We start from the raw sequence: 14458 nt of genomic DNA, 5'->3' as shown, positions 1-14458 counted from the left end.
CTGCACAACGCCGGGTAAAAGGAGGTCCGACACTATATTATTGGGTATGCGATGACTTTTGTTTTAAAAAATGGTTCAAATGGCTCTAACCACTATGGGACTTAACATCTGAGGTCATCAGACCCCTAGACTCAGAACTACTTAAACCTAACTAACCTTAAGGACATCACACACATCCGTGCCCGAGGCAGGATTCGAACCTGTGACCGAAGCAGCAGCGCAGTTCCGGACTGAAGCGCCTAGAACCGCTCGGCCACAGCGGCCGTCGACTTTCGTCTTCTCAATACATATTGTAACTGTTTTGAAGATATCGTTAATTCTTTAGTAACAGATTTGTGGTGAGTAAAATTTTAGAACTAATAACGTATCTTAGAGGCGGTTAAGCCACACTTCGTCCGTGGTGCACCGTCTTGTACCTTGAATCAGGTCTCTGTACCATGAAACACGTGGTATCTGCAAATGAACTAAGTTTCTTTAATGACTTAACAATTTTCCCTGGTTTCAAAATGGAAATAATTGTTGTTTGCCCAAATCTTCTGTTTCAAGATGTTTGATTTGTAACTGGTACAAATGGCTCTGAGCACTATGGGACTTAACATCTGACGTCATCAGTCCCCTAGAGCTTATAACTACTTAAACCTAACTAACCTAAGGACGTCACACAAATACATGCCCGAGGCAGGATTCGAACCTGCGACCGTAGCGAAGGAGGAGATTAGTGTTTAACGTCCCGTCGACAACGAGGTCATTAGAGAAGGAGCGCCAGCTCGGGTGAGGGAAGGATGGGGTAGGAAATCGGCCGTGCCCTTTCAAAGGAACCATCCCGGCATTTGCCTGAAGCGATTTAGGGAAATCACGGAAAACCTAAATCAGGATGGCCGTAGACGGGATTTAACCGTCGTCCCCCCGATGAGAGTGTGCTAACCACTGCGCCACCTCGCTCGGTGCGACCGTAGCGGTCGAGCGGTTCCAGACTGAAGCGCCTAGAACCGCTCGGCCACACCGGCCGGCGATTTGTAACTGGTTTTTGATAATATTTCTTCCCGACGATTGGTATGCGGTAGAGTAACAATGTAACCCATAGCCATTAAATACAGTACTGAATCAATCTCACACAGACATTGTCACATGTACAGGGTATGCGGTATGTTCCCGATATTGCAAGTGGGTCTCTTTTGTCCTTTGTCGATTTGAGACATTCTTAGGTCTTCTTTGTCTGTTTCTGTAAAGTCTTTACGCCGTGTTTGCGCAATATGCGACAGATTCTGACCGTCATACTGGGGATGTGTGACAGAAAGCCCGTATCACCGGCGTGACACTTCGCTGACATTTCTCACGCAACTAGTGGAGTATCCATTGCTCCTCAGAACACTTTTCAGGCGATGCATCTCGCGTCCAGCTGCGAGCTCGATTCCATTTTGCCACCAGGATTGGAGGATGTAGCCTGGACAATGCTAGCCACTTACACTCCTGGAAATGGAAAAAAGAACACATTGACACCGGTATGTCAGACCCACCATACTTGCTCCGGACACTGCGAGAGGGCTGTACAAGCAATGATCACACGCACGGCACAGCGGACACACCAGGAACCGCGGTGTTGGCCGTCGAATGGCGCTAGCTGCGCAGCATTTGTGCACCGCCGCCGTCAGTGTCAGCCAGTTTGCCGTGGCATACGGAGCTCCATCGCAGTCATTAACACTAGTAACATGCCGCGACAGCGTGGACGTGAACCGTATGTGCAGTTGACGGACTTTGAGCGAGGGCGTATAGTGGGCATGCGGGAGGCCGGGTGGACGTACCGCCGAATTGCTCAACACGTGGGGCGTGAGGACTCTACAGTACATCGATGTTGTCGCCAGTGGTCGGCGGAAGGTGCACGTGCCCGTCGACCTGGGACCGGACCGCAGCGACGCACGGATGCACGCCAAGACCGTAGGATCCTACGCAGTGCCGTAGGGGACCGCACCGCCAGCAAATTAGGGACACTGTTGCTCCTGGGGTATCGGCGAGGACCATTCGCAACCGTCTCCATGAAGCTGGGCTACGGTCCCGCACACCGTTAGGCCGTCTTCCGCTCACGCCCCAACATCGTGCAGCCCGCCTCCAGTGGTGTCGCGACAGGCGTGAATGGAGGGACGAATGGAGACGTGTCGTCTTCAGCGATGAGAGTCGCTTCTGCCTTGGTGCCAATGATGGTCGTATGCGTGTTTGGCGCCGTGCAGGTGAGCGCCACAATCAGGACTGCATACGACCGAGGCACACAGGGCCAACACCCGGCATCATGGTGAGGGGAGCGATCTCCTACACTGGCCGTACACCACTGGTGATCGTCGAGGGGACACTGAATAGTGCACGGTACATCCAAACCGTCATCGAACCCATCGTTCTACCATTCCTAGACCGGCAAGGGAACTTGCTGTTCCAACAGGACAATGCACGTCCGCATGTATCCCGTGCCACCCAACGTGCTCTAGAAGGTGTAAGTCAACTACCCTGGCCAACAAGATCTCCGGATCTGTCCCCCATTGAGCATGTTTGGGACTGGATGAAGCGTCGTCTCACGCGGTCTGCACGGCCAGCACGAACGCTGGTCCAACTGAGGCGCCAGGTGGAAATGGCATGGCAAGCCGTTCCACAGGACTACATCCAGCATCTCTACGATTGTCTCCATGGGAGAATAGCAGCCTGCATTGCTGCGAAAGGTGGATATACACTGTACTAGTGCCGACATTGTGCATGCTCTGTTGCCTGTGTCTATGTGCCTGTGGTTCTGTCAGTGTGATCATGTGATGTATCTGACCCCAGGAATGTGTCAATAAAGTTTCCCCTTCCTGGGACAATGAATTCATGGTGTTCTTATTTCAATTTCCAGGAGTGTATTTGGCGAAACGCCGGATGAAACGTCAAATAAACCTTGGACGAAGAGCCTGCGACAGGAGTCAACAGGCAATATGTCAACAAGCGACCAAAAAGCCTCGACAATTTTATCCATCTCGTGTACATTAAGATGGATCTAAGTTGTTTCGCCATCTTCCTGGATGGGAACAGTGAGTATATGAGGACTTTCTTCTTTTTGTAAAAATATTTCCGATTAGTAGCGAAATGCAAACAGTGAAAATCAAAAAGTACTTTATTTGCAGTATTTAATTGCACCTTCCAACTTGTTCACTACATAGTCGTCGCTCCGGCTTAGACTTTTGTCGTAGTGTGGTACCATCCTTCCAGTGTCCTCGACGTAGAAGGCATCCGCCTGCGCTTTCCACCAATTCCGCACGCTGGTCTGCAGCTCGCTCTCTGTTCAAAATGGCTCAAATGGCTCTGAGCACTACGGGACTCAACTGCTGAGGTCATTAGTCCCCTAGAACTTAGAACTACTTAAACCTAACTAACCTAAGGACATCACAAACATCCATGCCCGAGGCAGGATTCGAACCTGCGACCGTAGCGGTCTCGCGGTTCCAGACTGCAGCGCCTTTAACCGCACGGCCACTTCGGCCGGCTCGCTCTCTGTGCCAAAATGCTGTCCTAGTAGCCAGCGTTTCATGTGTGCGAAGAGATCAAAATCAGGGATATTCCAGTCAGTTCTGTATGGTGGGTGATCAAACACTTCCCATAGGAAACGCTGCAGGATCGTCTTCATATCCTTTGCAGTTTACAGCCGAGAACTGTCATGATAAATGAAACGCATGGCAGTTACGTGATGTGGGCAGGCGAAACACCATAGCAGTACCTCATACTTGGTGAGACACTATTTTCTAGGCATCTTCACCTGCTGGGCGTGCTCAAACTGAAAAGTGCGACGTGCCGCGATAGACGGGCGTACTGGAGACACTGCAGCACTTGCCCACAAAGCGTCATTGAGGGTCGAAGAGAAAAAGTTGAATCGTGCAACTGGCAGGATGAGATAAATCGCTGGACAAGGAGAGAAAATGAGCGGTATGTCGAGTTGGTCGGTCCTAGAACGAGCCAGCTTTTGGTGTGAACTTGCAGATGGTGGCCGTGTGGTCGCTGTGCACCTTGCTGTGTCTGGCGGCGCCGACTCAGCTGGAGGCGGCCCAGGTGCTGGGGCTGTTCCAGGCGGGAGGGCGCAGCCAGTGGGGGCTGGCCGAGACCTTCCTGAGGGCGCTGGAGCGGCGGGGCCACCACGTCACCGCCGTCACCACCTTCCCCTCCAGTCGGGTGGACGGCAACTGGACAGAGATACTCATACCACACCCAATCACAGGTAAGCTTCACTTCTACTGCCGCTGCTGGTGGAACGCTGGCGTCTCTCAGACACTCTAGACCAGGGCGTTTGCGTAAAGTTGTTAGTGCTAACGGACCAGCAATACTGCATGACATAATCGCAGGAATGACAGGTGGCAGGGAGTGATAGGCTATTTACAATTTGTACAGAAACCAGATGGCAGTTACTAGTCGAGGGGCACGAAACGGAAGCTGTGATTGGGAAGGGAGTGAGACAGGGTGGTACCCTATCCCCGATGTTATTCAATCTGTATACTGAGCAATCAGTAAAGAAAAATTTGGAGTAGGAATTAAAATCCATGGAGAAGAAATAAAAACTTGAGGTTAGCCGATGACATTGTAATTCTGTCAGAAACAGCAAAGGACTGGGAAGAGCAGTTGAACGGAATGGACAGTGTCTTGAAAGGAGGGTATAAGATGAACATCAAGAAAAGCAAAACGAGGATAATGGAATGTAGTAGAGTTAACTCGGATGATGCTGAGGGAATTAGATTACGAAATGAGACAAAGTAGTAAAGGAGTTTTGCTATTAGGGGAGCAAAATAACTGATGATGGTCGAAGTAGAGAGGATATAAAATGTAGACTGGCAATGGCAAGGAAAGCATTTCTGAAGAAGAGAAATTTGTTAACATCGAGTATAGATTTAAGTGTCAGGAAGTCGTTTCTGAAAGTATTTGTATGGAGTGTAGCCATGTATGGATGTGAAACGTGGACGATAAATAGTTTGAACAAGAAGAGAATAGAAGCTTTCGAAATGTGGTGTTACAAAAGAATGTTGACGATCAGATAGGTAGACCACATAACTAATGAGGAGGTATTGAATAGAATTGGGGAGAAAAGGAGTTTGTGGCAGAACTTGACTAGAAGAAGGGATCGGTTGGTAGGACATGTTCTGATGCATCAAGGGATCACCAATTTCGTAATGGAGGGCATCGTGGAGGGCAAAAATGGTAGAGGGAGACCAAGAGATGAATACACTGAACGGATTCAGAAGGATGAAGGCTGTAGTACGTACTGGGAGATGAAGCAGCTTGCACAGGATAGAGTAGCATGGAGGCCTGCATCAAACCAGTCTCTGGACTGAAGACCACAACGACAACAACGGGCTTTTGCAGCAGACGACCGCGTGACTGCCTCTGCTAACAGCACAGCATCGCCTGCAGCGCCTATCCTGGACCTGTAATCATATCGGTTGGAATCTAGGCTACTGGAAAATCATGGTCTGGCCAAGTGAGTCTTAACATCAGTTGATAAGAGCTGATGGTAGGGTTCGAGTGTGGTACAGAGCCCACGGAGCCATGGACGCAAGTTGTCAACACTAAACTGTGGAAGCTGGTGGTGGCTCAAGAACGTTGTGGACTGTGTTTACATGGGATAGAGTGAGTCCTCCGGCTATGTTCGGCTACTTGGATACGTGGACTTTATGTTCCCAAACAACTATTGAATTGTTGTGGATGACAATGCGCCACATTAGTGGTCCACATTTCTTAGCGAACATTCTGGACAATTCGAGAAAATGATTTGGTCACCCAGAATTCCCGAGACGAGTTCCCTGGAGCAACTATGGGACACCATCGGGAAGTCAGTTCGTGCACAACATTCTGCACCAGAAAGATTTTCGCAACTGTGGACGGCTACAGAAACAACATGTCTCAATATTTCTGCAGGTGACTTCCAGTTACTTGTTGAGTTTATGTCACGTAGAGTTGCTGCACTACCCTAGGCGAAAGGAGGTCCGACACGATATTAAGAGGTATGCCACGACTTTTGTCGCTTAGCCGTTACACAACGTAGAATGCGCTTCCAGATGTGACTCCACGACTCATACAGCCTCATGAGAGCTTTTTTAAGAGTGAACGGTTCTGTCATCACACCTAATGAAAGTGTTTGGTGTGGGTCACATGAAATTGTTGTACTGGCACGTCATCAGACTTTGAACTGGTACTCTACGTGCCGATGAAGCGCAGGCTGGAAAAGGCGCCCAACATTAGCGCACCCGATCGTGGCGAATCGACGGGGGTGACTCGCTCTGCGAGATCGGAAGCGTTTGTCGTTCCGCGCACCGCCATCTCACGGTAGCTCATTCTACATCGTAGCACATGGTATAATAGGCCATGGGCAACGTATCAGAGCCATTACACTTAAGAGCCAAAGACACTGGTACACCTGCCTAATATCGTGTACGGCCCCCGCGAGCACGCAGAAGAGGCGCAACGTGACGTGGTACGGGCTCCACTAATGACTGAAGTATTGCTGGAGGGAACTGACACCAGGAATCCAGCAGGGCTGTCCATAAATCCGTACGAGTACGAGGGGGTATAGATCTCATTCGAACAGCACGTTGCAAGGCATCCCAGATGTGCTCAAAACGTTGATGTCTGGGGAGTTTGGTGGTTAGAGGAATTTTTTAAACTCAGAAGCCACTCTATAGCAATTCTGGACGTGTAGAGTGTCGCATTGTCCTGCTGGAATTGCCCAAGTCCGACGGAATGTACAATCGACATCAATGGATGCAGGTGATCAGATAGGGTGCTTACGTACGTGTCACATGTCAGAGTCGTATTTAGACGTATCAGGGCCCCCATGTCACTCCAACAGCACAAGCCCGACGCCATTACAGGGCCTCTACAGCTTGAAAAGTATACTGCTGACACGCAGCGTCCATGGATTCATGACGTTGTCTACATACTCGTACACGCCCATCCGCTCGATACAATTTGAAATGATATTCGTCCGACCAGACAACGCGTTTCCAGTCATCAACAGTCCAATGTCGGTGTTGACTGGCCCAGGCGAGCGTAAAGTTTTGTGTCGTGCAGTCATCAAGTATACGCTAGTGGGCCTTCAAGTCCGAAAGCCCATATCGATTATGTTTCGTTGAATGGTTCGCACGTTAACATTTGTTGATGGCCGAGCAAAACCTGCAGCAATTTGTGGAAAGGGTTGCATTTATGTCATGCTGAACAATTCTCTTCAGTCGTCGTTGGTCCCGTTCTTGCACGATTTTTTTTCCGGTCGCAGTAATGTCAGAGATTTGATGTTTTACCGGATTCCTGATATTCACAGTACATTCGTGAAATGGTCGCCACTTTATCGCTACCTCGAGATGCTGTGTCCCATCGCTCGTGCGCCGACAATACCACCTCGTTCAAACTCAAACAAATCTTGATAACCTGCCATTTTAGCAGCAGTAACCGATCCAACAACAGCGCCAGACATATCTTGTCCCCTTATGGGGGTTTGGACCCCCAGTGCGAATCTATTTAACTGAAGCCACCTCAGCGACTTGCGTTGATGATAGTTAAATAAGGATAACACTCTCACCCCGTCCCGAAGGACACATAAACACCCATCCCCGAGAAAAGCAATTCCCTGACCCGGATGGGACTCGAACCCGTGGCTCTGTTATCGAGAGTCATCGATGATAGACACAAAAGCACCAGCTGCTGACACTTTCATACGCATCTCCACCTCTACGCTTCCCCCCCCCCCCCTCACACTCGTCCCCACCCCCTTTCTCCGATCACCCCGCCACCCCTACCCCACCGATCAAGATTTTTAGTATATTGTTCATGCAACTCCCTCCTACCAACGTACAAAAATTTGCGACAAGCAGAATTGTTTCCCTCATATTCTTTGTTGAATCCCTTGGTACGAAACATGTTCGATAAAGACATGACTCCCTAAATCGTATTCACTGCGAAGGGAAGCCATCTATCGCCATCTCAATAGACCACATGCTAGGCTCTGGAGATAGCCACAGTGTCGTTTCTCGCTACTCTCTCGGTTGCATTCTGGTAGCAGTGAATGGGAGTGGTTGCGCATAGCCGCGCGGGATTAGCCGAGCGGTCTTAGGCACTGCAGTCATGGACTGTGCGGCTGGTCCCGGCGGAGGTTCGAGATCTCCCACGGGCATGGGTGTGTGTGTTTGTCCTTAGGATAATTTAGGTTAAGTAGTGTGTAAGCTTAGGGACTTATGACCTTAGCAGTTAAGTCCCATAAGATTTCACACACATTTGAACATTTGGTTGCGCATTTTGTCTCAGTTTCGTGAGCAGCGTCACGCAATAAAATTTTGTGTGTCGTATGGTGCGTCTGCAGTGTCCTGACGATTCTGGTTTCGTCGATACGAGGGATTTTAAGATGAGGGGAAAATTATGGATTCCAAGAGGAAGGCGCGCCTCAGTGCCCTTGACAGTGACACGGCACCCTCAAGGACTATTCAGCGGCACCAGGGTTATACTATGTGCATATTGCCACGGTACCTAACAGTTACTGTTTGAGTATTATTTCTCTTCATAACAGCATCCCATACAAGAAAACAGGTTGTGTCTTTAAATGTGGTTACTCGTATTTTAGGTACGTCGGCTGTGCACGGCTCTTTTTAAAAAGAACAGCTCGATATAGTCAAAGGGTCCAGCTGTGTACGTCTTCTTTCATGCCGCACAACTAATTCGCTGCAAATAATAACCTATAGCTGTCATCCTGCAGTCAAACAGTGTATGCATTGGCTAGAATTGCGAGTTAATAAAATACACAGAAATACGAATAAAAGGTGAATGAATAATTTAATAACAAGGCACCTATTGTAACGACAGCAATTGATTTTTACGACAGAGAATTATGTTGAATAATGTTCATTCAAGAAAGGACATCTCAGATAAACGGGAAGTTATCCTACAGTGTTCAGTTAAAATACAGACAGAAAATACGCCTATCAAACCCGCTAAAGTTAAGTTGGTAGTGTTACGAGAATGGTGGTATTGTCCGCAAACTAAATATTAATCAAATATACTCGAAAACTAGGTTCATTTCGTAATCACACTACACGAAATATTCGCCAGCTCAAAACAGTTCCGAGTTCCACATGATGACTCACAAATTAACAGAGACAATGGGAAGTGTAGCAATTGGTGCTCTGTCTATCCTCAGTTACGTCAATCAAGCGGAATAAGCTAGAGGCCTATTCTGGAACACATGTAGATCTCTCGAAATATCAATTCCCCTCAGAAATTAAAGTATGGTAGCAGCCAGCACCACCCGGAGTCAATTACCTACACGGCCGAATCATGCCTGTTACCTCAGGCAGGTCTGCCTCCGTCGAGAAATCGACGTAAAGTGTCCAGACTCGTTGCCTTGAGCTTTTCGTTAGAATAGTCCCGATCCCCACTCGACTCCCATTGTGTTTCAGCTATGTCTGCTTTTCCATCGTCCGATGGTCACCACCCCAAAAATACATAGCCCTTAAGCTCTACAAACATGATCTGATTCAAGTTGACCACTTCCCGGACTAAGCTAATATAAAAAAAAAATGTTCAAATGTGTGTGAATCCTAAGGAACCAAACAGCTGAGGTCATCGGTCCCTAGACTTAAACACTACTTAAACTAACTTATGCTAAGAACAAAAGACACACCCATGCCCAAGGGAGGACTCGAACCTCCGGCGGGAAGGGCCGCGCAATCCGTGGCACGGCGCTTCTAACCACGCGGCCGCTCCGCGCGGCTAAGCTGATATTTTGCAACAATTTTTTAAAAAAGAAATCTTACAAACATTCGATTACATGCAGACCATTCACAATAAATATAAGTAATACTTGGTTCATAAATAAGCAGGCCAGCATTCTTGTGCGAAAGTGCTCACGATAAATGACAAGAGATCGACCTTAAGTATTGTTTAAACAATAACTTATGCATTCTTGAGAGAAGCGTATTTTGGTTTTCTTTCCATTCATGGTGTCCGTTAAGACATGCGATTGACCACTCATAAATTAGCACAGGTTTTTTAATAGCATTTGCAACCAACATATCAATACAGTTACTGCCAAAATAGTAAACTGTTCATTAAATAAATCACAAGTATGCCAAAATTGAGATATTCATGATGAATCCATTTGCTGTGTATCTGTTGAGAATACGATGCTATGACAAACATTTGTACATTCAAAAAGATAATAGAGAACTCATATATGAGTAATAAAATACACTAATGCTCATAAATTAAGGATAATTGCAGAATATGGTGCCATACAATGTGGCAATACACAAAACTGGTGCTAAAAGCATAGGCAGCACATAGGGAACACATATGAGACACAGATCTGTAAATCCACGGTTTTGGTGGTAAGTTGAGAAAACCGTCTCGAACCACATTTGCTACAAAACGCCACTATTTCCTGCGCATGTATCCCGACGTCAATGTGGGATATGATCACCATGCACACGTACACAGGCCGCATAACGGGTTGGCATACTCTGGATCAGGTGGTCGAGCAGCTGCTGGGGTATAGCCTACCATTCTTGGGCCAGTGCCTGTCGGTGTTCCTGAGGTGTCGTAGGGGTTTGAAGAAGTGCAGCGATACGTCCACCGAGAGCATCCCAGACGTGCTCGATATGGCTTGTCTGGAGAACAGGCAGGCCACTCCATTCGCCTGATATCTTCTGTTTCAAGGTTCTCCTCCACGATGGCAGGTCGGTGGGGCCGTGCGTTATCATCCACCACAAGGAACGTGGGCCCCACTGCACCCCTGAAAAGGCGAACATACTGGTGCAAAATGACGTCCCGATACATCTGACCTGTTACAGTTCCTCTGTCAAAGACATACAGGGGTGTACGTACACCAATCATAATCCTACCCCCACACCATCAAACCACGACCTCCATAAATGTCCCTTTCAAGGACATTAACGGGTTGGTATCTAGTTCCTGGTTCACCCCAGATGAAAACGTGGCGAGAATCACTGTTCAGACTATACCTGAACTCGTCCGTGAACATAACCTGGGACCACAGTTCCAATGACTATGTACTGTGTTCCTGACACCAGGCTTTACGGGCTCTCCTGTGACCAGGCGTCAGTGGAATGCGCCTTTCAGGTCTCCGGGCGAATAAACAATGTCTGTTCAGGCGTCTGTAGACTGTGTGTCTGGAGACAACTGTTCCAGTGGCTGCGGTAAGGTCCCGAGCAAGGCTACCTGCAGTACTCCGTGACCGTTTGCAGGCACTGATGGTGAGATATCGGTCTTCTTGTGGTGTTGTACGCTCTGAACTTCCCGTACTGTAGCGCCTGGACACGTTTCCTGTCTGCTGGAATCGTTGCCATAATCTTGAGATCACACTTTGTGGCACACGGAGGGCCCGTGCTACGACTGCTGTGTTTGACTTGCCTCCAATTTCCCTAGTATTCTACCCTTCATAACGTCATCAATATGTGTTCTTTGAGCCATTTTCAATACACAGTCACCATTAGCACGTCTGAAAACGTCTTCATACTTACTCGCTGCAATTTACTCTGACATGCGCCAACACCCTCTGCAGATGTGGACTACTGCCAGCGCCACCGTGCGACGACCGCAGGTCAAATGCGCAACACGATCATACCCCGAGGTGATTTAAACCCGCAAACTGCCCACCAGACACGTATCAACATTATCCTTAATTTATATGCATGAGTGTAGGTACAGAGACGTACCTTCCAGGGATTATACACTGAAGAGCCAAAGACACTGATACACTTGCCACGACATGGCATGGCCTCTAGTAATATCTGAAGTAGTGCTGGAGGGAACTGATACCATGAATCCCGTCGATAAATCCATAACAGTACGAGGCCGTGGAGATCTCGTTGCCGACCGCAGCGCCATATTCTGCCTGTTTACATATCTCTGGTATTTGAATACGTGTGCCTATACGAGTTCCTTTGGCGCTTCAGTGTAGATTTAATACAGTGCTATCTTCTGAGATACCATTTGCTGAAATCGCATGAAGCGATTAAAAGTGAATCTTTTCCTCGTGGAATGACTCGTGGTTTCTGTTTTTTGCAGGTGACTTCAACACCTTCGAAATGTTGGTGTCTGATTTTGTCGGAACGCTGAAGTTATTTTCTGACGTTGCCGTCATAATGTGCCACTCGTTTCTGGCGGACGAAAACGTACAGAATCTGTACAGATCTGGAAAGAAGTTCGACGTCGTCGTACTGGAGCCCTTCCCTGCCGAGTGCCTGCTGGCGTTTGCGCACAGGTTCGGAGCGCCCGTGGTGGCGCTGTCCACCTTCGTAGGGACCGACTGGATAGCCGACATGGTGGGCAACCCCACCCCGTACTCTTACGTTCCCAACGTCTTCCTTCAACTTACAACACGCATGAATTTCCTCGAACGGGTACAGAACACCTTGGCTGGCATAATTCCAAGTATAGTTCGGCAACTGTATTACCTGCCAAAGCTTGATGAGATTGTACGAATGTACCTGAATGACACGGAATTGCCGAAGTTGTCGGAGATCGAAAAACAAATATCTCTGTTACTAATTAATTACCACTTCACGCATGGATGTCCAAGACCACTTGTGCCAAACATGGTGGAAGTTGGAGGTCTCCACATAAAAACGCCGAAGGCTCTTCCTGAGGTAAGTTATCATGCACGACACACATTATTTAGCTGCAACAGAATATATGAAGATAGTAACTGCTCTCGAAAGAACAGATATCATTGAAGACGGTGCAGCTTCTCTAGAATAAATGATAATTAATTTAAACCCTCAGTTGCTGACAGGTGTTGTTGATATACCACGATGAGGACAGGTTAAAACGTGTGCCCCGACCGGGACACGAACCCGGGATCTCGTGCTTACATGGCAGACGGACTCTCCATCTGAGCCACCGAGGACACAGGTGAATAGCGCGACTGCAGGGACTTATCCCTTGCACGCTTCCCGTGAGGCCCACATTCATAACTGTCCACATTCTACATATGTAATGTATCTAATAGATCGAGGTACATCGGCAGCTGAGGGTTTCAGTTAATTATCCTTTATTCTAGAGAAGCTGCATAGTCATCAATGGTATCTGTTCTTTCGAGAGCAGTTAGTATTTTCATATATAGTTAAAAGGCTACCTGGCCATTGACCTTCGTCAGTGCGAATGCGCACAGGTTGCCCAAACTCTTACGGGAATCCTCACCTTAGTGTGCGAGAGTAATGAGTGGATGGGCAAATATCTATTAGGTAGATTACGTATGTAGATTGTGGACAGTTGGAAATGTGGGTCTCACGGGAAGCGTGCAAGGGATAAGCCGCTCTATTCATCTGTCTCCTCAGTGGCTCAGATGGATAGAACGTCTGCCATGTAAGCAGGAGATCCCGGGTTCGAGTTGTAACACCTCCGTTTATTATCCCGACCTGATCTGATCGAATAGCAGCCCAATATTTATTATTGACATGACCGTGAACCTAATGGGGCTGGTAATCGGAATTGACTGCTACGGAAGTTGTTACTTTCCAGTTCGTTCTGCTCAATACTATAATACTGAATGTCTAGTAATGAGGAACTCCAACACAGTTTTACTAATTACGAACTTATATTCTTCTCAAAACACAAAAAGGAGACAGCCACTGCCTTCGTCATACATATCTAATTACGGCTAATCTCAGCACAGGCTTTCTTCATTTTCCATTATCGTCACACGCTAATCCATCACTGCATCCAACACTGCAATCCAAGGTTAGGCCGGCGCGGTAGATGCGAAACCAGATATCGGCACTAGTAACATCACTGATCACTTTTGTAATGATACTTCTTCACTTTCCCTTTCCTTGTGGTCAGCCAGCCACTTCCCTCTGCTACATTGTTTTAGCTCCCTCTACCATTTTCTTTCTGTGTTGTCCATGTTTTACTGCTGACGCCCTGCTTCACCCCACGCTTCGGTGTGGGTGAGCACATTTTTTCAATGATTGTTCCCCGTGTTTTATGTTCCGTTTTATGTCAATGTTCTGAGGTTTTTTTTTTTTTTTTTCTTGACACCCGCCTCACTATGATACTGCACGGGCGCTGAAGACCTTGCTGTCGTGCGGCCACAAAACCCCTCTACTACTACTACTCTTCACTTTCCCGGTATTAATCTATTACATAGGGGTCTAGCCACGACGATGGCGACACCCTTCTCCTTTAAAGCCCTGTATTACAACAATGGCCTTCACACACACATATACCCGCCAACCATGCTGGCGCATCTCGACGCTCGCTCTCTCAACACGTCGCAATCAATTGTTCGTCCTATCGACCTGTGCCGAATGCAAAGTTATAGTAAGGGCCTACGGACCCCTTACATCCCCGCCCTAGAAGACTTCTTTGGAGCCTCTGGCGTAAAAGAATCGGCAAAGAAACTAGATATTATTACATCTGAACAAAACACACAGTGTAAATAATTAATGAAATT

General features: G+C 47.7%; 1 protein-coding gene across 1 annotated transcript in view; it reads left to right on the top strand.

Moving 5' to 3' along the window:
• Positions 1–14458, top strand: part of LOC124719029 (UDP-glycosyltransferase UGT5-like) — a 106070-nt gene that overhangs the window by 39646 nt on the left and 51966 nt on the right. The window contains exons 2-3 of the mRNA XM_047244698.1: positions 3994–4228; positions 12070–12650. Of these exons, the coding sequence (XP_047100654.1) occupies positions 3994–4228; positions 12070–12650 (816 nt within the window). The remainder of the gene's footprint in view (positions 1–3993; positions 4229–12069; positions 12651–14458) is intronic.

The sequence above is a fragment of the Schistocerca piceifrons genome, chromosome 10 (genome assembly GCF_021461385.2).
Source record: "Schistocerca piceifrons isolate TAMUIC-IGC-003096 chromosome 10, iqSchPice1.1, whole genome shotgun sequence".
NCBI lineage: Eukaryota > Metazoa > Arthropoda > Insecta > Orthoptera > Acrididae > Schistocerca > Schistocerca piceifrons.
This window is presented reverse-complemented; position numbering and strand designations above follow the sequence as displayed.